We start from the raw sequence: 26,133 nt of genomic DNA on the forward strand, positions 1-26,133 counted from the left end.
TTTTAGTTTGCTTCTCTCGTCCATTTGTAGCTACTATCTGTATTTCGTTTCTGAAACCGTGGAAAGTTTGGAAACATGAAGTTACGAACCGCGTTTGGCAGTAACGTAGGACAATTACACAGTACCTTTTTCTGTACTTGAGTTAGTAACGCGTTACCGATATTACACGAGTAATTGTAACGATTACGTTGAGATAATTTAGTTGATAAATACAGATTCGGAGGATTTCTTTGCCTGCCAGAATTAAATAAGCTTTCTCGTACCTGTAAAGTTTCACTGATGAAACGTGCACTACAGAAAACGGATGTGATGTACTTGCGTTGAACAGTTAAATGTTCTTACAGCAAGAAAAATTACGCTTTATTTTCTCTCTTCAGAATGAGATTGCCACAACCCAGATATGCCCGCTATTGTAGTAGCACTTATTTGTGGTATCAGATTTCTGGTAGATAACATAATTGTAATATCGATTCTTTCTTTCTTTGAAAACTTGTTTATTTTGTTGCAGTTTTTTTTTTAATGTGCAATTCTCTTGTGTAACAGTGTATGGTATTTGCAGGCGGAAAAACCAATTTTTGCCATTTGGTGGGAAATTTTATGCAAGTTCAACCATGTCCTTTTTATGAGAAGTTGGCTCGTTTTCAGTGAATGTAAGAGAATTGGAACGTCCAAAAGTATTTAAAGCCAATTTTACAACGGCATCAGTGTGAGCAGAACATCGCCAGGATGGAGATCCGCGGAATGCAGAAAGGAGTCTCACTTATCGCACAACACGAGCAACCTTGTGTTCTGGCGTCACGGGAGAAGGTTTTTTAATTTTGGGCTAAATGCCTACGTTGTTAGGTTAGGCTAGCTATGTTTAGTTCTCTTAGCCTAAATAATAATTTTTCATTGTATTTATGCTAATGGAACCTAACCTAACCTCGTAGGCATTCATCGTCTGGCGTCAGAACACAAGGTAGCAAAACTGTTGTGCGAAGAAGACCCATGCAGAATGCTGCCAGTCCAGCGAAGTGAACGTCGAGACAGCGATCGGGGTGACATCTAGCAGCAGCTAATGAATCATTGTTCTGCGACTCGCTAATCTGACGTCAAAGCAGCGAAGGAAAGTGTTTTCAGCTCCCCCTCCACTCCCTCCCTCCCCCCTCTCGCCTGTGTGCGGGTGAGGAAGAAGCGCCGGTGACGTCACCGACCGGTTACGTTGGTAACACACCTCCCGGCACAGCTGGGCGAACACGTGCATTAAAAGGCGTGTGACGTGATCGCACGTGAATTCTTCGGCGCTGCGCGGGGGAGCGTGCGCAGGAGTGTGGGTCAGTGTCCATCTGGTACAGCAGAATGCTGTGGCACGCGTATTACTTGGACGTTTGGTATCCATCATGTTAGTGTTTGCGTTATGCTTTTGTTTCATAGTTTACACTTTGTCTCAATAAGAGTATTATAATTCACTCTTTTGGCGCTTGATGTCCGAGCACAGATGAATTATAGGTGCTGCTTCTCGTGAAAGGATAATGACAAAGTGATTAGTGTTGCATTGATGTAGATTTTCATGTCGTATTAACTTACATTACATGTGCTAATGTGTTACTCAAGTCAACAATATCAAATGCTTCTTTAAAATCAGCCGTGTCAGGAATGGCAATTTCCTTTATTGTTATTAAAGTTATCCCTGTAGGGGTGGGAGACCTTTGACATCACACCCTGGTAGTGCTTGGCGTAGTCACCTTGCATTTAAGGGGTCCCTGTATCTATTTCTTGAAGAACATTTTTGCAGTGGCTTGGATTTCACCTTCAATTGTAGGTCTCGTCTCGATGGCTTATCTCGACATAAAATATGCTTGAAAACAAATTGTGCCACAATATATGCAAATTTTCGCACAAGAGTTAACTTTGACGTTAAATTATTGTTGGAAAACCACCAGGGACAAAAACGATTAGCAAAATACATAACTTGTCTTTGCCAATCTTGCTACTTCCCCGAGAAAGGAAATCCTACATTCCTTACGGATTTACATCCTCCCCACAACACACAAATTCGCCGGGTAAAATTTATGAGATTGTATTCTGTGCAAACCAGCTTCCAGCCTCGCTTTCTTCGCCCGAGGATCTTATCTGGCTGAGCCTACCGCACTTAATTTTCTGTACGAAAGGTTAGACGAATCTGAAATTGTTGTCATGGATTAGTCCAGTTGGCAAACTTCTTATCTAGCACATGAGACGTTGACTAGAGCCACCTACCGGATCGTTTCAAACGACTCTTCTTACATAGGGTCAAGTTACGTTAACTACAGAAACTGATCTTGGCGATTCAATTTAAAACTTTACATTAACGTTGTAGTGGTACGATTTGTGTAATCGACTGACCTGCCACCTGGCTGACCGTTCCAAATGAGAAACTTCTAACACACCCTTCTCCATCCATAGTGCAGTGGAATCCATGAGTATTACCGTGCAAGTTGTCCATCACCATGTTCTTGCACTTTATTTGACCTAATAACAGCTTCAAGAATTAAAAGAAAACTCAAAACAAGCTGTTGACAACTTCTGCACCAGCATACATAAAAATCCATCACTTAAAAACACACAGGATGTAAGAGAAAAATTAATGAAACTAGTCATGGACAATCTGCACGGTAATACTCATGGATCCCACTCTACCCCATTCTGTTTCAGAACAGAATCCTTCGGTATATATTGTGCTACAAGTTTTACAGTAACGTTATTCCATTTGATGTCTAAAGTAGACTTGTCATATTGTGATTTTTCAAACGTAAAGTATTGAACTTCTTGTGACATGAACAGTTTATGTAGTTTTTTCATATACAGTGGACCTCTTTGACAGCGTTGTGGCTAATCCTGTCACATGAGTTCCTTTTTGATTACGATTCCCACCAACTGAGCATAAAGTGAGGAAACTTTTCCATCATTTCTACGCTCAACTTACACACATGAGCGAATGTAACTAATATAATTAAAATTTTAAGTGTTTATTGATTAACTAAAATGGGAATTCGTTCTTTGTAAAAACGTTTCTTGTTTATGGTATAGACCAAAGTGTCATTGTAATAGAACTGTTAGAGATCTTTGAGAATCATGATAATGTTAATAATCTTAATTAAGTTATTAATTTCAACGTTTCACAGGACATCTGTTTTCCATATTTACTTTCTGTGATGGTGTCATACGTTCATGTATGTCCGTGATCGAGAATGTTTGGAGGCTTGCACTATTTTCTCAGGTATGTGCTTTCATGGAAAGGTACAGTGGGTATCAAATATCTGTTTTAAAAATAATACCTCTGTTCTGTTCACAGGAGCAAGTTCATCACATTCTGTTAGGACTGTGTCATTTTCCAGTGGATTCTTGCCGAGAAAAGAAAACCCGACATCCATTATATTCCTGGTCCGGCGACCGAGTGTGATGATACGAAATCTTTCGTTGGAAGTTCACATTGGCTGTGATAGCAAAAACACTTGCTCCGACGTACCGAAGCGGTTTGAAAATAGCCACTCAGTTCTTCCTAGCGTGTTAGGCTCACGACCGTTTCGTGTAGCACAATTCATTTTTTCCCCTTTGTGTTTCGTTCTACCGGTTGGACCACGTCCGTTTTGCTTTCTTGGTGCGATTCACGCTAAATACACGCTAAAAATGAGTGGATTCATGGTGCTGTACCAATGCCGTGAAATGTGACCAAGGAAGGTTTCACTCGTTATATGTTCTGTACGATGGGATACATAAATATTACCAGTCAAATTGTCCCTCATCATGGTCATTTTGACTAGCTAGAAATGTGCACCAGTAACAATAGCGAATTGACCATTATCAAACCAAAAATTTTTGTTTCATGTAATGCACGTTAAGTACTGGAACCAAAACGCGAACTGCATTTTGTAGACTAACGAGACTCTGGTTTATGGATCAATGGCCATGGGACCTGTGTTGTGTGCTGTCTATTTGTGTTTTGATTGTCCTTTCATCCATTTCATCTGATCACCATTCATCTTCATCTTCGCGATTAGACATAAAGTGAAGTATAATAAATACAATCAATCACTCAGAGTTGTGTGTACATGAATAAACTCGGCAATATCTAGCAGCTGAATGGAGACTTTCGAACAGAAATTCATACACTGAAACCCGACACGATGACCCATGTCATGAAAATAAAACTTGTTCTTGTGTGGCGGCAAATGGAGGTCATTTGCGTGACATTTCATAATTAGACCACAATATTTCCAAATATTATGTTGTCATTTACAGAAACCTTACATTTTCAAAAAAAAAAATATATATATATATAAAAATCTTCAGGATTTAAATGGTGGTGCGACTTTTGGATCCCTCTTTGTAAGATATACCTATAGTTGATTCATTGTATTATTTCAATTTATCATATTTTTACCTTTTTGTGGATTGGGATAATTTGAACTTTAATCACAGATTTATGTTTCTTGAAACTTAAAACATTTCTTTCACAAATGTAAACAGATTCTCACTTAAATAACACAGTTTTGAGCATTTTAGTAATTATTTTGTTGTGTTCTCTCACGGATCACAGTATCAACATTTTTAAATGTTTTTGCATTACGTATTTTAGATTTATTTTACGACAAATTCAGAGTTTTTCTTTACGCATAAAAGTCAAAGGTTTTGTGTAAAGATTGTACACATTCGTAGACAAAAGTAGACTTATAAACCTTGACGTATAAGATGGCATATTTCTAGAAGCCATTACTGGTTTACGACATCAATCAGTTGATTTCTCATTTCTTCTATCTCTCTGGCGGCAGTTTTTGACCATTAGGGAAAACTGGATGTAGCCCCAGTGTGAATGAACTCGTTACTGTTGTGAAGCATGAAATGAACACGATCTATGATCACAGGACAGGTGAGCGCTAGGCTATCTCCCGGAACTAAACGCAATTTCTTTGTTGATTTTTAGCGAGTTGTGTTCCGCTTCTTGTCCTGCGTCTGTGATGATATCTGCCAAAGCATTTCTTTCCCTCCTGAAAAAGTAACGCCCTCTTCCACCTCGCAAGAACTGTTTTCCTCAAAAACGTACATCAACGTTGTCCAAGGGTATAGATAGCATTTTCATTTTAATTGCCAGCTTTTCCTTAGCTCCCCCCCCCCCCTATATTCGAAAACTTAATCCCCACTCTCGTGTCCCTTGCTTCATATTTCCCTTCTTCTCTTCGTATTTCCTTGTTCATTTATTTCTCGTGCCTTCACACAGAACTAAAAATGCCTCAAAGCGAATTTGGATATTAAATGGAATATAGACTGTGGTACAGTGAGATTCATCATGAGTTTTAACGTGCAAATTGTCCATCACCATGTTCGTGCACTTTATTTGACCCAATGAGAGCTTCAAGAATTAAAAGAAAACTCAAAACAAAAACTGTTGACAACTTCTGCACCAGCATACATGAAAATCCATTGCCTAAAAACACTAGGATGTAAGAGAAAAATTAATAAAATTAGTCATGGACAATTTGCACGATCCCACTGTACGCCTATCTTTTGACAAAATCTATGTTGGTTGGAGATTTTGTGCATCCGTACTTTGTCCCGGGAATATCAGGAGCAAGCAAACGAAAACAAGTGTGCGCAAGTAGTGAATCGAGAAGGCTCGACCAATGAACTCGTGAGAGGAGAAGTGAGTGCATGGAGGGGAAAAAGCTGCTTGCAGTAGCGCGCACTGCTATCTCCACTTTTGTATCGTTATGCACAAGCCTCACTCAACAGATTCCACATACAGGGTAAAAATGCATACTTTTAGATTTGTCCATATACGAGTGTGCACAATTCTCACCGCTTTTGTGCCACTTTTGGGTAATCTAGAAGATGAAAATGAATGATGGAATTGATGAAGAGACACTAGCAAAGAACACTAATGCACAGGCCGAGATTCAAACACGGGATCCCTGACGTCGTAACGGGTCGTCCTAATCACTCTTCCACGGAGGTCGGCTAATGCTAAATATTAGTGTAATATGTTGCAGGAAGATGACAGGTAATTTAAGCTTATGAAAACAAAAACAATGAGTTCCACATTGCCGCATGCACTGGCCAGTGCTGGCTTCGCAGCTGTGCGTGGAGGGAACAGGTTCCGTGCAGAGGCGAGACCGTTTCCACACGTCCCGCACGCAACTTGTCGTCCCGCGGTGTCAATGCACCAGGTGCGATACCTGGCGCTGCTGTAGGCCACTGCTGGACTGAGGGGCGTGAGAGAGAACTTGGCAACCGGTCTCTTCTTAATCCAGTGTTCACAGGTTTTATTATTAGTCGAATTTCCCGTTTTCCGTAATGGAATTTCCCTTTGTCGGTATGAAATTTCCCCCTTCCGTAATGAGTTTCAGTTTGTCTTTAAGTCCGCGTTACGGACTCACAGGTTAATTGGGACTTGACCTACAGTTTAAAGTGGGATGCGAAAAGTGATGTGCCTCCACCGGGTATCGAACCCGGGTCCCCTTGATTACAAGGCGACAACCTTACCCCTGCACAATTTTTCCGTCATATAATATCCCTTTTCGTAATGAAATTTCCTCCTCTTCCGTAGTGAAATTATCTCCTCTTCCGTAGTGAAATTTCCCCTCTTCCGTAGTGAAATTTCCCCTCTTCCGTAGTGAAATTTCCCCTCTTCCGTGGTGAAATTTCCCCTTCCCGTGGTGAAATTTCCCCTTCTTCCCGTGGTGAAATGTTCCCCTCTTCCCGTGGTGAAATTTTCCCCTCTTCCCGTGGTGAAATTTTACCCTAATTTTCCCCTCTTCCCGTGGTGAAATTTTCCCCCCTTCCCGTGGTGAAATTTTCCCCCCTTCCCGTGGTGAAATTTTCCCCCCTTCCCGTGGTGAAATTTTCCCCCCTTCCCGTGGTGAAATTTCCCCCCCTTCCCGTGGTGAAATTTATAGTTTCCACAATGAAATATTCTTTTTACGCAATTAATTTTTTTCTCTCTTGCACGATGAAAGCTCTGCCTTTCCTAATTCAATTTCCATTTTCCACAATAATTTTAAAGGAAATTCGGGTCAAGGGCAGGGTCACAACCCCCTTCCCACCATTCCTGGGAGCATCATTGAATATATTATGGCTGAAATATCCTGAATACTCTGTGGAATTTTAATATTTAATATTCTTTCAAATTGTGCTGCATTTCCTGACCTTCATCGTAAGCACAATATCCTCAACAATTTGTTTTTTTTGCTGACTGATGATGGTGCATTATAGACACTGTTGTATTTCCTACGTGGTATAGAAGTGTGGGATCCGTTTTTGAAACAGAATTTTTATCGTACCGTATCTTTTTAATGTGTTTGTCTTCTGTTAGAGCAGGAACAAAACAAAAACACACAACAAAAAAGGCACATGAAAAGACCTTTTTTTCCCCTCTTATTCTGTCTTCCCCTTTCCCCTACCGCTCTTCTTTCCCCCTTTCCTCCTCCCCCTTTCTAGTATCTACTGTTAATGTATATTTTTGTATCCAATCGTCACATGTTCGTGCTGTACAACACCGATCTTACGTAATGATATTCGGTGCAACCCTAGTTTAATCGTATCGTAGCTGTGGCATTTCAAGCTATTTTTGCCCAAACGCAAACGTTGGCAGCCCTGGAGATTCTATCTGGCGCGTGAATCCTCATCCCCTTCTTCCTTTCGGCCATTTTGCGCTTCCTCGTTCGGAACTCTGTTTTCCATTTCCATAAAGAATCACGTGTAGCAAATGGGGGCTCGGTAATGAAGGAAAGGCTTATGAGAACAAACACACACTCTCGCTCTGCCCCCTGGACTATCCGAGGGGAAGCTTTGATGCCATTGGTTATCCTGCGCTAGGTCCAGGGTTGCTACATAAAGGTAAATTACCCCTTTGTCGTGAGAAATTTAAGCAGACGATTGCGTAGAAACTGGAAAATGTGGCATTGGAGGGGGATTTGGGGATATTTCCAACAACTTGTGTTTGTAATTGAGCCTTTCTTCAAAAAAGGAGCTTTAATTTGATTCTTCGTTATTTTCCGTATATTGTTTTATAGTAGTCGCTGCATTGAATACGAAACATGTGAGGAAACGGACACGCACATACAAAAGAGGCCGATCTTCGTGGCAACGGTGATTTGCCAAGGCCGGATCATCTTCACAAAATACATTTTATTCTAATTTTAGTCCTACATTAACATATATACATACAAAAAAATCAATTTTCTTTCCCTCCCCCCACCCCAGTTTTGGCACCTTGCCACCCCGGTTTTGGAACTCAATCGCCGCCACTGTACGTAACATAGTTATTTTTATAAGGGTTTTCTCTATTTATTTTTATAAGGGTTTTCGCTATTTCTTTTTCGAAAGTGATATTTTGTTGTTAATTGTCTAGTGAATATTATTGAAGCGTATTTTCCTGATAACCGTAAACATATCTTCAGTTGTTTTAAATTCGTCGTTATACTTAGAAATTACATACTGGACACACGTTCGTATTGTTGAGTCAAGACACTAATATTCCTTGTTTTTGTAGATAGTGACCATCCTAGTAGTACTGTTTTACAGATCCATGTGCTACGTGGTTTCTTTGTATATCTGGGAATGTAAACATATACTTTTGACTGTACGCGAAATTGCATGGGGTGGGGTGCTAGGTCCTTATCCTAGGCAAGCCATGGACATTTTATCGTGTTTTAGTCCTTCATCATTTCTCGTCCTTGCTTGCGATTAGCTGGAAGTATGTGAAAGTATACTTACAAATGTCCACCTGGTGGTTGAAATTGTAAACATGCTTCAAACGTTATTTTTAAAAACACAGTAAACCTTTTATAATTCCTCCGGCATGTACGGTCACCGGCAATAAAATGGGACACACAGATCCTGAAATACTTTCTTTCTTGCAAGGTGTTATGTGTGTTGCCTAAATCTACGGCAATAATTGGATTTTATACCAAAATTCCAATAGTAACTCCTACCACCGCCGTACAGTTAGGCAACACACATAACGTCTTGCAAGAAAGCTAGTATTTCAATACTTAGGTGTCCTATCTTTATTGCCGCTGACTGTACTCAACCGCGTTTCCACTGTGTGGTGCTAATTTTCTGTGACGACGGAAAAATCACTTCAAAAATGTGTTTTTTTGTACGCGTCGAAGTGAAATTCTGAACTCGAGCCCTGGCTACACTGTCGCGGACTGTGTGTAGCCCCCGATCTCAGGGGAAGAGATATCGAACCCCGCGTCGGGGTGAGTCACCCGGCCTCGCCAACATCAAGCCGGTCTTCTGCATGAGCTGGATTTTAAAATCCAATTATTCGAAAGGTACGGCAGCTGGGTCTTATCTGCGGCACGTGGACCGGGAAATCGAAACGACATTCTGCGCATGCGCGCTGGTGACATGCTTCATTCTGAGCTTAAACGATGATTTCATTAATGGCTTTTTTTCTCGTTAAGCTACTGCTTTATACGCGTTGGCTGAGTCACGAAGATCTTGTATTTTGTAATGTTCTTATGCAAGTACGTGATTTTCGACCTGAACTTTGTTTTCGGCAAGTAAGGAAGCTTCCTATAGAGGCGTCCCTGCACGACTTGGAAGTTTAATTGATTTATTTACTTAACTTTTTGGCTAATCGCGATAATGAGGATGAATGCTGGTGGGATTGGACAGTCTTAAACAAACATGGGTAAAATTGTTTGTGTAGAGTGGGGTGCATACGTATTACGAAGCAAAGTATCCATCCATGTTTATTCGCTATGTTTTACGCAGTGGGAAGGTATGTGAGCATACTTTGACGTCATCACAATTAACCGTAACCGTCATATACGTTGTTCTAAAGGCCACAAATTACTGCCAGGTACTTTGTCCACAAAGTTGTGGAATGTAATTTCGATATGGATGCTCGATAGTTCAGTGGTAAAGCAATGACATTACATGGCACACTCGCGATCGAGTTCTGGTCAAGCCTCAGTCCGTCACTATGTTTCGACAACACTTTCGGAACGTTCTTGGAAGAATAAATACTTCAGTGTGCAACATAATGGAGCAGTTCACTCATTATTTCTCCCTTCGTTCACGTCAAACAAAGCTTTTTCATACTGATTGACAAGGTTTCAACTTTCAAATATAGTTGTTTGGTTTCATTTCATGCTACAACTTCCGTTTGCTAATTATGATACAATACCACCACACGTAGTTAAGGCTCATAATTTGTTTGGATTGTTATCGTAATAGCTTTCACTCCTGTCAGCAGCGAACATGTGAAGAGTTGCAATGTTGATCTAATAATTTGATGGGATTAATTGATTATTTATTTTCGCAATTTCTGTCCGTCCATCCTTCACTTTCTCCCGACTAATTATGGATTACAAGATTCCGGCGAAAAAAAAAATGTACATCAGGAACGAAAATGTATAACTTAAAAGATTGCTGGAAGTTTATAGAAAACAATGAACTGTTTTCTGTAAATACGAATAAGATGAAGTATTTTCACATTTTTTTGTTCTGGAGAAACGCCATAAGCTTTATACTTTAACATTATCAATGTAGAGTATTAAAATAAAGATGATTTTATCATTGCTTTTCTTCACCAACCTTTTATTAATTTCGAAGGCTATGAAGTTTCCTACAAAACTATATGCTAACACACCTGTAATTTTCACGGAATATTTCAAAGAGTTGAAGGACTTTTGCATGCCTCATTAATACGTATCAGTTCCCAAGCTTTGATCGAAATCTTTTTCGACGATCCAGAGAGATTATGTTAAAGAACGCCATGTTCGAACTCGTAGCCTCGATGCAGGGTCAGAGTTAAGCGTGTGTGCCATGGTGGACATTTTGTTTCTTCTCTTCTGTTTGTCCTAGAAACATTAAGGCTTCCACACCACAGTAAATGTTTCCAAAATTTCTCGTGAGAGAACTGGCTGGCTCCTGTACCTTGAGGCGCACTTTGTCGTGGGAAAAGATCAGGACACTCACTATATTTTGCATTTTGCCCCCTAAGCTAACTTATCTGCCCGCTCCATGGCAAGCACCATTCCCTCCACGTACTATGAAGTTACGAATTCCATTTTGATGTGTCTAGCTGTCTACTCACCTTTAAAACCAAATTAAAATGCATTATTTGAATTCATGTGTTTTTGGCGATGGGTTATTAGGTGTAATGTCGTGAAAATTGGATATTAGCATTCGATTAATCAAGTTTGAGAATTATTCGATTTGTACCGGAACTTCAACTTTCGCCGATTGCCCATGCATTTTTGTCGTGTTGATAAACTTTTTTTATAATACTCAACGTTTCGTTTCGATAATTTCACTTGTTGTTTACAAGAGTTATATAAAAAATAAAATGTAATGTGAGTTGCAACAAATAATCATTGAGGATTTATTGCACAAATAAGTATTAAAGAGTACAAACCGCAATGTTCAAAAGCTCGATATATTGCCACTTATATGGAACAATTGCATGTATTAATATAGGATGTAATAAGTTTTAAAACTTTTTGAACAATTGTTGTCAATTAGCAGCTTGTTTAATACTTTATTGTTTAATCGTTTGCTTAGGGTGACCAGACATACTCTTTTTAAGAGTATTATACTCTTATTGAGGTTCATATACTCTATACTCTTTTCAATTTGCAAAAATCCCCAAATATACTCTTTTCCTTGCTATTTGATTTCATTCATTATTTTACGCGTAAATATGCGTTAAAATCCACAGAACGGAAAACGTCAAGATGTCAACAAACAGGTATTTACTCCTTGACTCAAGAATTTCCTATGAACAATTTCAAGAGTACAGGCTGGGTCAAATTTAAAAGTCACTGGGCCTCTTATAAAATTCTTGTTTACTCTGCCTGGTACAAATGTTGATTGTGAAAGACTATTCAGTGTTATTAAAACTTATTGGCGAGAGGAAAAAAGTACACTCCAGGTGGCAACACTCGAACAAGTAATGAAAGTGATATTCAATGTGGACATGACCTGTGAACAGTTTAGATTGGCACTAAAGGACGAATTAAAAATACTCAAGAAAGCAAAATCATCCCAGAAGTATGAATGACGGTGCCCATTGGTGAGTAAGTATTTGTAATTAGCTAATTACATTAGACCCATAAGTAATTTGAATCTGTAGAGTGTGGGCCTATCTTATAGCAGCTATAATAGAAGCAGTAACAAATAACCACACTTATTTTAGTTCTTATATTTTGTGCATGCGCTCCTTCTACCTATAGACTATACTCTTTTTGGTCAACAAATATCTGGTCACCCTACGTTTGCTACTGATTGTTGTAACATTTCATTCTTTTGTAAGTCTTGAACAGGACACAAATATGAAATATGTCAAAATGTTGAGTATTAAAAAGGTTCAGTCGTGCACTCCATTATATAGTGAGGTGCATAAGTATTACCAAGCAAATTGTCCTCCTCTAATTTCAACCATTTGTCTCTCACATCCTAAGTGTTTTTGAGAGATGAAATTTTACTGATAAGGTACAGACGTTATTGACTGTTTCGTTGGCGTTTTGTTTCCATTATTGAACCTCGCATGAATGAACAAGCTGATATACAATTTACCTGGTAATTTTTATACATCCCACAAGACGTATTCCACCTTGAATCTTAGGAATGTGGTGTATGGAAAATAAGGATGCAACTGAATGTTATGATTCGTTTAATCAACTGACCTGCCATCTGGCGGCGAAGCTTTCGCAGCGATATACTTTTTCTACGCAAATTGCCAGCAGATTACTATCCAGATGAATACGATGGTCTGTAGTTTAAACAAAGCGTACGTTTACCTACCGGATTAATTTGAACACAGCGTGCCAAGTGATCAGCAATCAAAGAAAGCTGTGCATGTGCATCGGAAGTTCATCTTTTTCGATGTGAGTTTTCGCCTGGCTTTTGGATAGCAAACGGCGCCTTCGTTCGCTGTTTAACCGCCGTGGATAAGTGTTCTGCACCTGACGCCGGAGCTAACAACGTACGCGTACAGACGACTTCCTGACATGGTTGCTAATTGCACTTCTGCGTACGATAACAACAGGAAGCCATGTGTCTCTGGCTGGCCCTTATCAAACGGACTAGCGTTGTAGAACCTGATGCGGGATCAGCAGCCGAAGGTCGGTCGGTCTACGCGCAAACAAAAGGGCAAGAAGCTCCATGCTACTGTTCTGGTAAGGAAATTAAGCTGCCTTTGGCGATTCGGCAGTGGATTCAGACAATAGAGTAATTACAGAGTCATGTATTCGAGAATCTGGCATTTAGCCTTCGTTTCGAGAGCGAAACAGCAATATCTGCAATGCGTCTACAATATTCAAACAAGATCGAGAAGAAGTGCTACTGTTTTACTTCGTGGTTAGTAGTGGTCAACCTCAACTCTTGACATCTTAAGTTGTATGCAGGCACATGACCAGCAAAACTTCTATCGGAGTCTAATAAAATATATTGTAACTAAACACTAGATCATAACAGATGACACTCGTGGGTGAATAAGCGAATAATTTATAACCACATATACCACAGACTACAAACTTGTTACAATTTCGAAGGAAATATATAATCTGTGGTCTGGCACGATAGTAGTCTGTGCGAACAAAGCACAGTTGAGTTTTCGAATTTTTTATTTGAAGCTTGACGGTGAAAATACATTACGGAACCTTTTTGAAGATTATTTTAAAGGTATCGGTTCTTTACATAAACTAGCCAAGTGGATATCGATAAATCGTTTTTGTTAGTTATCAAAGATACTTTGATTTAATAGAAGGATGCATGAAGCAACCTGGCAATGCATAGCTTTGTATGATTTTGAGTTTGCTGCATTGCTGCTTAAGATAAAACGTGTCGGTAGCTGTTTTCATTAATTTTTCTGTTACATCGTGTTGTTTTTAAGGATTGGATGGAGTTGTAATGGTGGTGGATCAGAGGGTGTCCTCTACTTCGTTAGAATTTGTGTTTCAAGTCTTTAACCTCGCATTGCCTAAAACAAAAGGAATGAAGATGGTAATGGACAATTTGCCCGAATTCTCCTGGTACCCAAAGTTGTATTTAAAAGGTGTGGTCTGTTCACAATATTCAAAGGAAACTGTCAGATGATTTCATGTAGAGACTCTAAATTTGTTGAGTCTTTATATCTTCTCGAGTTCATGTCCGAGACTTTCCGAATTCCCAATTTTCATTCTAGCAAAATTTGAATATTAATAAAATCAAGAAAAGGATAGCAAAATCGGAAACACAACAAGGCTGCAAAACGGGACTCTTTTTAATCAAATATAACCTCGTTTGAGCAGTTTCTGATTTGTCGAGCCTTAATATGCAGAAGTACCAGCACATCGTTTCCAAAAAGTATGCAGAAGTACCAGATCTTGTTTCCAAAAAGTATGCAGAAGTACCAGATCTTGCTTCCAAAAAAGCGAAGTTGGCAACAGTGCCAGCGAGGATCAGCTCGGCTATACTTCCCGTGACAAGTACCTTCATCCTGCATTTTACTGAAGCATGACAATCACTCACACCACGCCGTGGCGTGCGTTAAAAAGGAACGAGAAAGTCAACTATCAGGGGAGGAAATATTTTTTTCCAGCCTTTTCAGTTATCAGACGCACTGTATGCTAATATCGAACAGGTGTTAGTAAAAGAAAACTCGCAGCGTAAAGATAAACAAATGGCGTGCCTGTTACAACAATAATCAGTTATTTTTTTTCCGTGACATGCGTATCCACAAAAGAAACAGCGGTGTCCGAATTTGCATTTCTTCAGAAAGCGTTACCGTACCACACCTGGAACGGAATTGGCCCCTTTTGTTTTCCGTGATGTAGGCATTCCGAAACATGAACATTTTGCACAATGAAAAGGGTGACTTCTCGAAATGCATCTAATTGTCAACTTCCCTTGTAAGTAGTGCACCCTGGACTGCATTTTGCTAACAAGGCCCTGGCGTCTCGACTCTGGATTTGGCGCACATATGAGTGTACAGGGGGATGCATGAGCATTACCAAGCAAATTGTCCACCATATTTTATTTCTATTTGTTTTAGCCGATGAGAGCTTCAAGATTTGGAAAAATAACTCCAAACAACCTCTGTAACACGTAATATCACGCAGGATGCGAGGGAAAAATTAAGGAAAATAGTCGTGGACCAATACTTGTGTATCCAACTGTACTAAGTAGCTGCGTTCGTATTTATCAATGGCACGGTATGCCAGGGCGCAGGGTTCGAGTCCTGGTTGAGCCTGCAATTTTTGCTGACATGTCTTCACTGCCCATGTGTGTTTGTCATTGTCCTTTCAACGTTTATATCTTTATCACCATTCATCCATCGTCACGATTAGCCAAAAGTGGTAGAAAAGTGATTACGTCAAATCCGAACAGGTGTTATCGGGTTACCAGGTCAAATTGGCGTTAGCTTCCAACGTTACAATGTATGCGCTCGAAACGTTGGAAGCTAACTCCAGTTTAACGTGGCTTGTAAACCGAGAGCACCTGTTGGAATCACGTCGCCAGGAAAGCTACAATTCCTATTTACGTCAAATCTATCAATTAATGAAAAATTTTGCGAGTTGTTGCAGATTTCACCTCAACTCCTGGCCTCCCCGATGGCGCAGTGGTAGCGTCGTCGCCTTGTAATCGATACCCGGTGGAGGCACAAGTGGTTCGGAACCCACTTTAAACTGTAGGTCCAGTCCCGATTAGCCTTACTGTGCATAAATTGGACTTTTTAAAACAACAAATCAAAATTTAAAAATCAAATAAAAAATCACCTCAACTCCTACATACTTGTCGTGCTTAATGTTAGTTCATACTGAATCTCAAAAGCTGCTTTATATTCTGGATAAAAGCTGAAAGTTGCGGGAATGGGAAGAATGCGAAGCGTAGTTACTTGAGTACATGGAGAAAGATGCCTTACCGAATCCCGGTGTATACTCTGTATGTTACAATGCATTAAGAATATAATAGCAAATGGAATAAAAGTTATACGGTAATTATTAAGGCTGATGCATTTGCATTTTTCTCCCTGAAAAGCCCAATACATTGCTCAGTTAGATCTCGGATGGGGGATTTTGCTTTTGTATTTTTGTCGATTATGCAGGTCATTGCATTTTTAGGGAACTTCATGGCATTTTAGTGCATTTTAACATTTTTTATAAACATTGCGTTGCTTTTTTATGTTGTCAGGAGAGAAGGGCCATTTGGTAGTGTTTTGTTTGTTGCCAGTACGAAATTTCAGAACAACAACTTTGCTTTCAGGAAATTTGGTAAATCCTTCGTTCTGGAACAAAAGAGACCTAGTGAACACAGTGACAAATGCCTTAGAAAAGTTCATTGGAAAGAAAGTAGTCAAGAAAATGATTCTGATTTTGAACAAAAATGAAGGCTTATACGCTATGTTCAGTTGCTGATGTTTTGTCTGGATATTTTTTTCTACTATAGAACTACAAGGGGATTTGCAAGCTGGTGACATAGCCTAGTTTACTTCAAGTTTGCTCCTCTAGTACCGCTAGAGATGGAAATGAGCTTTTTAGTTCTCAAGTCTTCGTTAACAGACAGTTGGCAGTCACTTTGCTTTGACAACCTACGCATGTTGTTAGTAGTGCATTGCAATGCAGGACTGGTGAAATGAACATGTAAGTTTGTTCTAAAAGAGCGTTTTAAAAGTTTCATAGCTACAGAATTTTTTGTGGTTTTTAGGGCATTACTATATTATTAAAGAGCATTTTCTAGTATTTTATTGTTCATTAACATCCTAGACCTAGTAATTATATTGCTGTTTATACGGCTGGTTATAATTTAAGACAATTGCTGAAACAACGTCACTGGAGAAATGGAATCTGTGTTAAAAATGGTCGGCCATAATCTGTTAGTCTTGTCTTTCATCCGATTCTTTCAGCATTCAACCATTGAGAACAGTCAGTGCCATCTATTGGTCTAGTGCTTAATTATCTTTGGTAATGGTCCGTAAAGACAAATTGTCCACGTTTATTAGGTCTAGTTTGTGCAATGACATTCACGAAAGAAACCGTCAACGTCAATACATGTGCGTAAATGAAAATGGGAATAAGTAATGTACTTCAAAAATATATCAAAATATGCAACTTGAAACTCGTGCATGTAGTATTATCTAACAAGTTGTCCATCACCATGCTTATTCTCTTTTTCTAGGCAATGAGATTATCATGAAACAAAAGTCAAACAAACTGGTGAAAACCTTTACATCAGTACATAAAAATCTAGTCCTTAAAATAATCATGGATAATTTGTCGAGCAATACCTGAGCATCCTACTGTACCTAATATCTCAGTTCGCCTACACTTGCAATTTTTGTTTGGTTACGCGTAAAGAAAATCTAATTCCATAAAAATCCGTGCCCTAGGCATAATCAACGTATTTGAAGTGTTCGTTTGGAACGTGCGCACGTTCAAATATTCTTTGCTGCATATCTGAGATTGTAGTCTGTGGAAAAGTGTTATGCTCAGCTTAAAATGGCCCAGTAATTTTCAGAGCTTCAGATAAAACATCGCTTCACGTGTGAAGAAGCTAGCACAATATACATCGTCACCGCATAGAATACAATTTCATCTGCAGCTTGCAAAACATCAGGAGGGAGAGAGAGTTGTGCACGAGCTGAAGTTTCTTTCTGCACGAAGCACCGAGGAATGAAAATAGCCATCGCATTGCTGACTACGTGACATTTAACTAAGCAGTGCTGCGCTTTGGAACAAAGAAACCCCAAACAAATTCCTGCGATGGTTGAAGACCGAGATGAGCATAAAGAACAATCAGCATCCCTTGCCCGCGGCGAGGTAACTTGTGGACCGGTCACGTTTGGCTATTATCAGAAGAAAAGCGGTTGGCCATGTTATGAGGAAAGGTGAAATTTCATACACGCTGAAGTGTTGCCATCCCGTAGTATTTGTCACTATGTCCTCATATAATCTTAACAGCATGGTGATAACAAAAATATCTTGTTTTTAGTAGCTGCTTAACGCAGATTAAAAATGCTTCTAAAAACGTCAAATCGCGGCGGTTAAAAACAAAGAACAAACAGAAATTAACTCTCTGAAGAATTCGAACTCGGAACCGTTGAAGTTGTGTGTCAAATATAAACTCGGGTGCTGAAATTCCGGTCCGGCTAGGGAGTTAAATTCTGTTTGTTATTGGTTTTTAACGGGTTCGCGGCCTGGTCATGTAATCGTTTTATTATTATTATTATTATTAATAAGTGTCCCTTCACAAGTTTCATAATATCACGCATCATCATCATCATCGCAATTAGCCAACAGTGGCAGAAAAGCGAAGATAAATAACAAAAATCAAATATAACCATCAATACACCGTCGCGATAAGCCAAAAGGTGGCAGAATGGCACGCAAAACAGAGGTGCTGAAATCATCTTTGTAAATATTGTATCGAACTGAAGGTTGGATATTATTTGTTATTATCGTTGCTTTTCTGTCACTTTTGGCTAATTGCGACCATGAGGACGAGTAACGATATAATGAAATTGATGAAAGAACACTCACAAAGAACGCCCATACCCATGCCGGGATTCGAACCCGGGACCCGTGGCGTCCTAACGCACTGTGCTAACCACCCGGCCACAGAGAGCGGCCTGAAGGTTTGTCTACAATAACGATCTTACACCTGAATAGGCAGAAACAAGCGTTAACGCTTTACCATACACTTCATCATTGTAAATATTCAGAGGCGTGTAAACATTATAGTAGTAAGTTTGTGCAAATAAATCAATCATCCAATAATACATTGATATCGATATAATTTAGCTTCACTGTTGAGCTTGTCTGTCTTTTTAGCGCTATTTAGAACCAAAAGTTGGAAGCACTGTTTCAAGAACCTGGGGCAAATGCCTATGGAGGCATGCTACATCAAAATTACATCGTCTACGCTTCATAATGTCAAAACCACAGCTTGAGAAAAAGATTATTGACATGCATTTTTTATCAGTCTTCTTTCTGCAGTTTGATACATCAGCGATTTCTTCGGACGCAGACATTCTTCACTTGTTTTTGTCGTCACCCCTTTCTCAGAATATTTGGCTCACCAAGCAACCGTCGAATTGTCTGCAATGAAAAATATGCTGGGTATTGTTTCACTCGACTTTCTCTGTCCCATTGAACACTTGCAGAAGTTATCACTACCTTCACGCATGCACATACTGAACTTTCGTTCAAACATAGTATGTCCCTTATCTTCTGTATAGCTAATAGATTTGTTTTGAAGCCATGTTATTGCGAGCCTTAGCATACTTAGTATACAGGGGCCGTTGCCTTTATTACTGGTTGGGATGATGTCCGTCAGGATTATTTGAGTTTATTTGTTGTCTTAAGTCCACTTTATGCACAGATAGGCTAATCGGGACTGGACGTAGTGTTTAAAGTGGGATCCGAACTACCATCTTCCTCCACCGGGTATCGAACCCGGGACCCGTTGATTACAAGGCGACTACGTTACCACTACGCTATCAGGGAGGCCCACGAGGATTATTGAAGGAAAGGCATTCTTACCTCAACATGCTCTTTCGACGACTCTGTAGAGGAGGATGTGTAATTTTTGCCAGGTAAATTGCCCATCATGTTCATTCGCTTTGTTGGACGCAGTGCACGGCTCAAGGTTTGAAACAAAACTCCAAATAAGCAGTTGGTAACCTTTAAACCAGTCCCAGTACAATTCAATGCTTTAAAACTATGTGAGAGAGTGAGAAAAAAAGATTGAACATGGTTGTGGACAATTTGTCTCTTAACATTTACACATCCCACGGGGTCGCCATATTGGATTGAGAACATGCAACTCGTAGCGTACATTGTTGTAGTCTGTGCAATATCAGATGTCTTGCCGAATTGCACTTGTAACATTATTTGTTGAGTTGTAAAAACACATGTTCGTGTTTTTGCTTTATTTCAGAGAGTATTCTTCTTACTGAGCGTAATTATAAACATAGATAAACTAGTCAGACTTCTTACACATTTCAACATGATTTCTCGTTTGTCCTTTCAGGCTTCCACCTCAGCGGAGTGGTATCGACGCCAAAGCCCCCAAGTCCCCTCCCGCCGGCCTACAGTCCAGAACCAGACAAGAAGTACAAAGTGTCGGTTAGTTTCGACAGGTAAGTGCTATTCCATCATCATTTTTACCATCTTACGATGTTCTGATTACAAGGCCAATTCGAGTGAGGTTTTGCATTCAGAACAATATTTGTATATCAGGAAACATAAAAGAAACACGGAAGTACTTTCAATTCGATATAGCGACCTTGCTGAAACGTAAGTTAATATGTTAATATACGAGGAGGGGGGGGGGGTATCAAAAAGTTGGTGCAATCACCTGCAAGGAAACAACTTTGGACAAGCACGAAATCATGGAGGTATTAGTCCTTCTCCACATAGTCGCCATGCTTGGTGTTGGTGACACATTTCTGCCAGCAGTCTTTCACCTTGTGTAAGCCGTTTTTATAGAACACTGCATTTTCGGCCTGAATTCACTATTCCACCTCAGAAATGATATCATCCCCCGTTACAAAGTGGCGTCCTTTGAGTGGACGCTTCATTTCCGGAAAGAGGAAGAAGTCACTCGGTGCCAGGTCTGGGGAATATGGAGGGTGGGGCAAAATTTCGTATCCTAATTGAACTGTTTTCAAAATGGATGCATGGGCAGAATAGGCTGGTGCGTTATCTGCTAATAGCAGCACTCCTTTTGTGAGCTTTCCTCGCCTTTTCACCCTCAATTCTTCACGTAACCCAGCTAGGAGATCACAATAATAGTCACTTGTGATTGTGTGACCCTGTGGCAGGTAGTCCGTCAGGATGACTCCCTCACAGTCCCAGAAAACGGACAGCATCACCTTAGCGGCTGACTTGTGCACTCTTGCCTTTTTGGGGGGCGGTGAGGAACTGTGTTTCCACTGTTTGCTCATCTCCTTTGTTTCTGGATCATAAAGGTAGATCCAACTTTCGTCCATTGTAACCAGTCTGCTGAAAAAATCCTCTTCATCCAGATCATAGCTGCCTAACATCTCTAGTGCTGCTTCCTCTCTAGTCCTCTTTTGGAAAGGGGTGAGCAATCGTGGCACCCACCGAGCCGACACTTTATGAAGGTGCAGCTGGTGATGGATGATATTCCAGACGGACCCATAACTAACACCGATTACAGCCATCACACTTTCAATGCTGATCCTCCTGTCTTCCATTATCATCTTCTCCACTTTCTCCATCAATGTGGCATCATTTGTGAAGAACGGTCTCCCTGTCCTAGGGGCATCGGAAATTACCATGTGACCGGTTTGGAACTGCCGTTTCCACTTGAAAACCATCTCATAGGATGGGCTTTCCTCTCCGTACACTGCTTTCATCTCATCGTGAATTTGCTTCACTGCTTTCCCCTGGAGATGTAGGAATTTGATGACGCTCCGTGCCTCAATTTTGTCAATCATGACACCTTTCTTTATTCACCTATAAAAAAAGGATAGTAATAAACATTCAAAACAGACAAAAAATTGTGTGCTTAACCTAGAAGGGCCATTGTACAATACACATATCCGAGGGGTTTCTAGTTTGTTTCCTTCCAGGAGATTGCACGAACTTTTTGATACCCCCTCGTATGTATATACAGGTAAGGAGAGCAGAGCAATACCATTGGATAGTGCAATTAACGTAAAGCTAAAGTGGGCTCTCAGTTGTAGGAATAGAAAAGCATAAGATATAAACCTTCACATCCTTTGATAGAATATTAAATGTGAGTCATGCTCAGATTGATGTGACGCCACATCGTACAGAAAAGTGGCAAATCATAGAAAGACATTTTCAATATTAGTGGAACGAAATCTAGTTCACGTAGACATCATCGCTTAAGAAACAAATTTTAATGATTGTTACCATTACTAGTCTTTTAGCAAAGTATAATTTTTCCATGTCATCAACTAAAGCGGACATTGTCCAGTTAATCTTTAGGGGTATTTCCTTTCGGAAAACTGGTCGAGCTCAAAATTCGCGTCTGTATGGCTGTTAAAAACTAAATTACGAGTACATGTTTATGTTCTTGGGAGAATATTGTTACAAATCAAAGAGTAGGCTTTAATTACTGTTGCAACTTTAAAAATGTCTCTTACTAGGACAACAATGACGGACCTTCTTCCAACACCATTTCACTAGTGACTATGTTCTATGAAGAAACATTCTGCTGCGATAATTCAAACTATATATACGTCACTTTTCTACATCATTGAGCCCAATGTATCCTGCTACGGTTTTAACTCAAAACAATTTATTCTTGTCTCTTCTGTGCGATTTGCTGCACCAACAGAAGCTATCAATAAATGTCAACAGAGATTTATCAGAATTTAATTTTTCATAAGACTCCCTTTCATCACTTCTTTTCCTCTTCCTTCCTGTTGGTGTAGTTTTGAAATGGGAGAATTCTATATTCCTTTTGTGAACCTTGATATAACTGCCCTCGCTAAAATCTGCAGACAGTTCAGCTGTGTGGTTCGCAGTTTTCTCTGGCGCCAGAACAGACTGCGTATGCCATTATCCTTGAACTTGTGTGAATAATTTGTTTGCTAGTATCCTTTCTGGTTGGCATATGAACTTGCAAGTTGGCCCGCTCGTTCGCTGAAGGACATTGTATAGTGTGATGCACAAGTATCAAGAAGCAAATTGTCAATTTCCATGTTTATTATTCTATTTTATTTGTTTTATGCATTGAGGGCTTGATGGGAATTGAAACAAGCCTCACTAGCATACATGTAAATACATTTCTGAAAAACATTTCTGATGCAAGAGAAAAAATAATTAAAGTAGTCGTGGACAATTTGCTAAGCAATACTTGTGCATCCTACTGTACAATCATGTTGCCACTTGTAACATGTATACTTGAAACAAGATACGTTTGTTAGTCCAACTTCCAGTTGCAGGAATCTAATTTCTTCATTATACATGCATCTGATGTACATCGTTTAAATTCGCTACATATCTAAATGCACATATTAAAGAGGCGCAATGAATATATACTTAGTATGTCTCTTTAGCAAAACACTTTTTTTTCTGTCACTCGTGTTGTGTGACTAGGTTGCTCAAGTTCAATTGTGTTGCCTTAGTATTCCCTAGTTTACATGTATGCAACTTTTTTGACGTAATGAATATCATTTCCCTGAAAAAGGAAGGTTAATTTGAATTGCCGTAGTATTCCCACAGTTTCTTCATCTTTACGCGAACTTGTGAACAGCATTGCGTCTTAAAAAGGACAGACTCGTTTTGTACAAACTTCAAGCACTAAATGTACACTTATTTCCAAACCTTCAAATGCTTTCCTCATTCCCCATACAGCTGGTAAAATCATTCAGCATATGGAAGTCATACTTATGTGTTGAACTGCGGATTGAAATTTTGGTTATGCTTTATTTTCCCCTTGTACACTGACTTTCCGGTTTTATTTTTTTCAGATGTAAGATCACATCTGTCACATGCAGCTGTGATACAAAGGATATCTTTTGGTGCCAACACGTCGTGGCGCTTTCGTTGTATAGGATACGAAACGCTGAGAATGTCCGACTCAGGGTTCCCATTTCTGGTAAGTTCTGTTTGTATTCTCTTCAAGTAGTAGTAGTATCCACGTTGAAGAATGTGTGCATTGATAGTTTTCTTCTTATCTATGTGGTTTGTATTGTGGAAGGTATGAATTAAGATTCCTTGCTTAGGTTTTCACCGCTTGGAATTTCAAAATTCCATGATGATTATTTAGCCAGTCCAGAAAGGTTCGAACATTCTTCGTCATGGTGTAGACTATTGTATGGATGAGAGAACTCCAGAAGAGTCAGGGATCGCTGGTTTATACATAAGGAGGTGATACATTTCTCTGGATTTGCATGAATTTGAATGAAAGCAGAAATGGTAAATACTCGCATTCTCTAGCACTGCTTGCTAGTCAGGTCGATTTACTTACGGTTTGCTACATCACCTTTGTGCCACACAATACAAGAGTATGTTTCTTACGGAACTTATGGAAGTTTCCAAAACCATGCAAACTGTATTGATCTCATATGCACATTGCACCAAATCTGTATCTGTGATAATGTACAGTGGGATCCATAAGTATTACCGTGCAAATTGTCCATGACTAGTTTCATTAATTTTTTGTCTTGCACCCAAGATGTTTGTAAGCGATGGATTTTTATGTATGCTGGTGCAGAAGTTGTCAACAGCTTGTTTTGAGTCGTCCTATAATTCTTGAAGCTCTTATTGGGTCAAATAAAGTGCACGGACATGGTGATGGACAATTTGCACGGTAATACTCGTGGATCCAACTGTACCAAATCTGTATCTGTGATAATAAGAGCACAGAATTGAAATTGTGCTTTGACGCGTGTGTGTTAATCTCTTTCCTCCAATTTTCAAACCATCCTTAGTTATTCAGAGGTCTAAAAATCGGATACATTCATTAGAAAACTATAACCAATATCAATTTATCCATTAGCAGCTAACCGTAAGTTTGTCATATTTATATAAAATATAGTTTGTGTTTCCCCTTTCTGGACGATATATAGAACCAAAGTTCAAACTTGAGGAAACAGATCTACCACAACGTAGAGTATTAAATTCAAACCTGCCTTTTAAACCAGTATGGTGTCATTATTATGGATGCCATCGTTAACAGTTCGTTTGGAGTAGTGTGTTTGAACATCTTTACCTTGTTAAAGTATGCTAATCAATTTACACTGAAGAGTTAGTACATCCATTCAAAAAACTAGTCGAGGTTGCGTATTATAAGGTGAATTGTGTTGGATTAAAGGCAGGGAAAGATGTACCAGTTGACGTTAAGTAAGTGGCAAATTCGTGGCGCTAGCTCTACGATACAAGGCTGAAGGGTATAATAACGAGATATATTGTGCGATTTCCTGTTTGTGCTCTGTTAGGAATTATGATACTGTTGTCATGATAATTTTCATCCACTATAGTCATCAACCTAAGCTAAAGTTTCCTGCATTGAGTATCAATCGAAGATTTACTTCTTGTTTCTTGTTGAGGTTGGTTCTGACATTGTGTTGTAGATGTTTAGATACAGTTCATCTTTGAAATCCAAGCTCGGTTTCTTATGAGTTTATAAATTTGAGCCGTAAGAACAACAGACATAAAAGTCTTAATAGTGGCCATGTACAATAGTGTGCCACAATAGCATCAAAAGCCCAGATCTTGCGAACAAGGAACCGGGGGTATGCGTGTGTAGAGAGTCAACCTGTGAAAAATCTTGCAGGCATCATATCGCGTGATTCTGTCAGCCGTGTGTTGTCACGAAGGCTGATTTTATTTCCCATAGTAACATTTCATGTAATTCCAGATAAGTGATTGTTAGGAGCGGCAACCATAGCGCTCGGATAACGGTCACGGGCTCGTTCTCTGTGAATTCTCAAAAGTTTCCAAGCTTCAGTCTACTTCAACATGGCTTTTTTGAGAGCCGTTCCTCCTCATAAGTGTAGTTGTCACTTCACTGATCTCGAGAACGTTTTTGCGTGTGTGGTCACGTCTCTCCTTTGAGATCTTTGAAAATTGTTTTAGCAGCTAGAATGGCAAACTACTCGTTCAGATGTACAGTGGGATGCACAAGTATTTGCTTGGCAAATTGTCCATGATTATTTTCATTAACTTTTCTCTAAAATCCTAAGTGTTTTGAAGGAATAGGTGGTGCACAGATTGTCAGTAACTTGTTTGGTGTTTAGTTACGTTCTCATTGCATAAAACAGAGTGAAGGAAATTCCTCACTTTTTTAAAACACGGAACCACTTCCGAGTAGTTACCACATCGCGCTACGACGCCAGGGGTCCCACGTTCGAATCCCGGCATGGGTGTTCTCTGTGAGTGTTCCTTCATCATCTCGCAATTTCATATTAGCGATTAGCCAAAAGTGGCAGAAAAGCGAAGTAAAATAAACCATTGTTGAGAGTACGAGAGATGTGGGGAAAAGAGTGTCTCATCTGTTCTGAAATACGGTAATACGTTAAAAACAAAGAAAAAGGGAAACCGAAACTAACATCATATTCTTACGGACTTCTAAGATTTTACGGCCGTGTAACCAAGCAAACTGAAAGTAAACAACCGGAAGTACTGGAAGACTGACTGCTCCAGAAGAAAAATTGTTGAGAAGGTTCTCATTAGATTGTAG

At 39.6% G+C, this 26,133-nt stretch overlaps 1 protein-coding gene across 1 annotated transcript in view; it reads left to right on the top strand.

Annotated features, from left to right (window-relative positions):
• Positions 1-26,133, top strand: part of LOC145979573 (zinc finger SWIM domain-containing protein 5-like) — a 223,842-nt gene that overhangs the window by 146,127 nt on the left and 51,582 nt on the right. Inside the window, exons 2-3 of the mRNA XM_083112546.1 lie at positions 19,981-20,089; positions 23,420-23,547. Coding sequence (XP_082968672.1) covers positions 19,981-20,089; positions 23,420-23,547 — 237 coding nt within the window. The remainder of the gene's footprint in view (positions 1-19,980; positions 20,090-23,419; positions 23,548-26,133) is intronic.

Source organism: Lepisma saccharinum, chromosome 26 (genome assembly GCF_977018435.1).
Source record: "Lepisma saccharinum chromosome 26, izLepSacc3.1, whole genome shotgun sequence".
NCBI lineage: Eukaryota > Metazoa > Arthropoda > Insecta > Zygentoma > Lepismatidae > Lepisma > Lepisma saccharinum.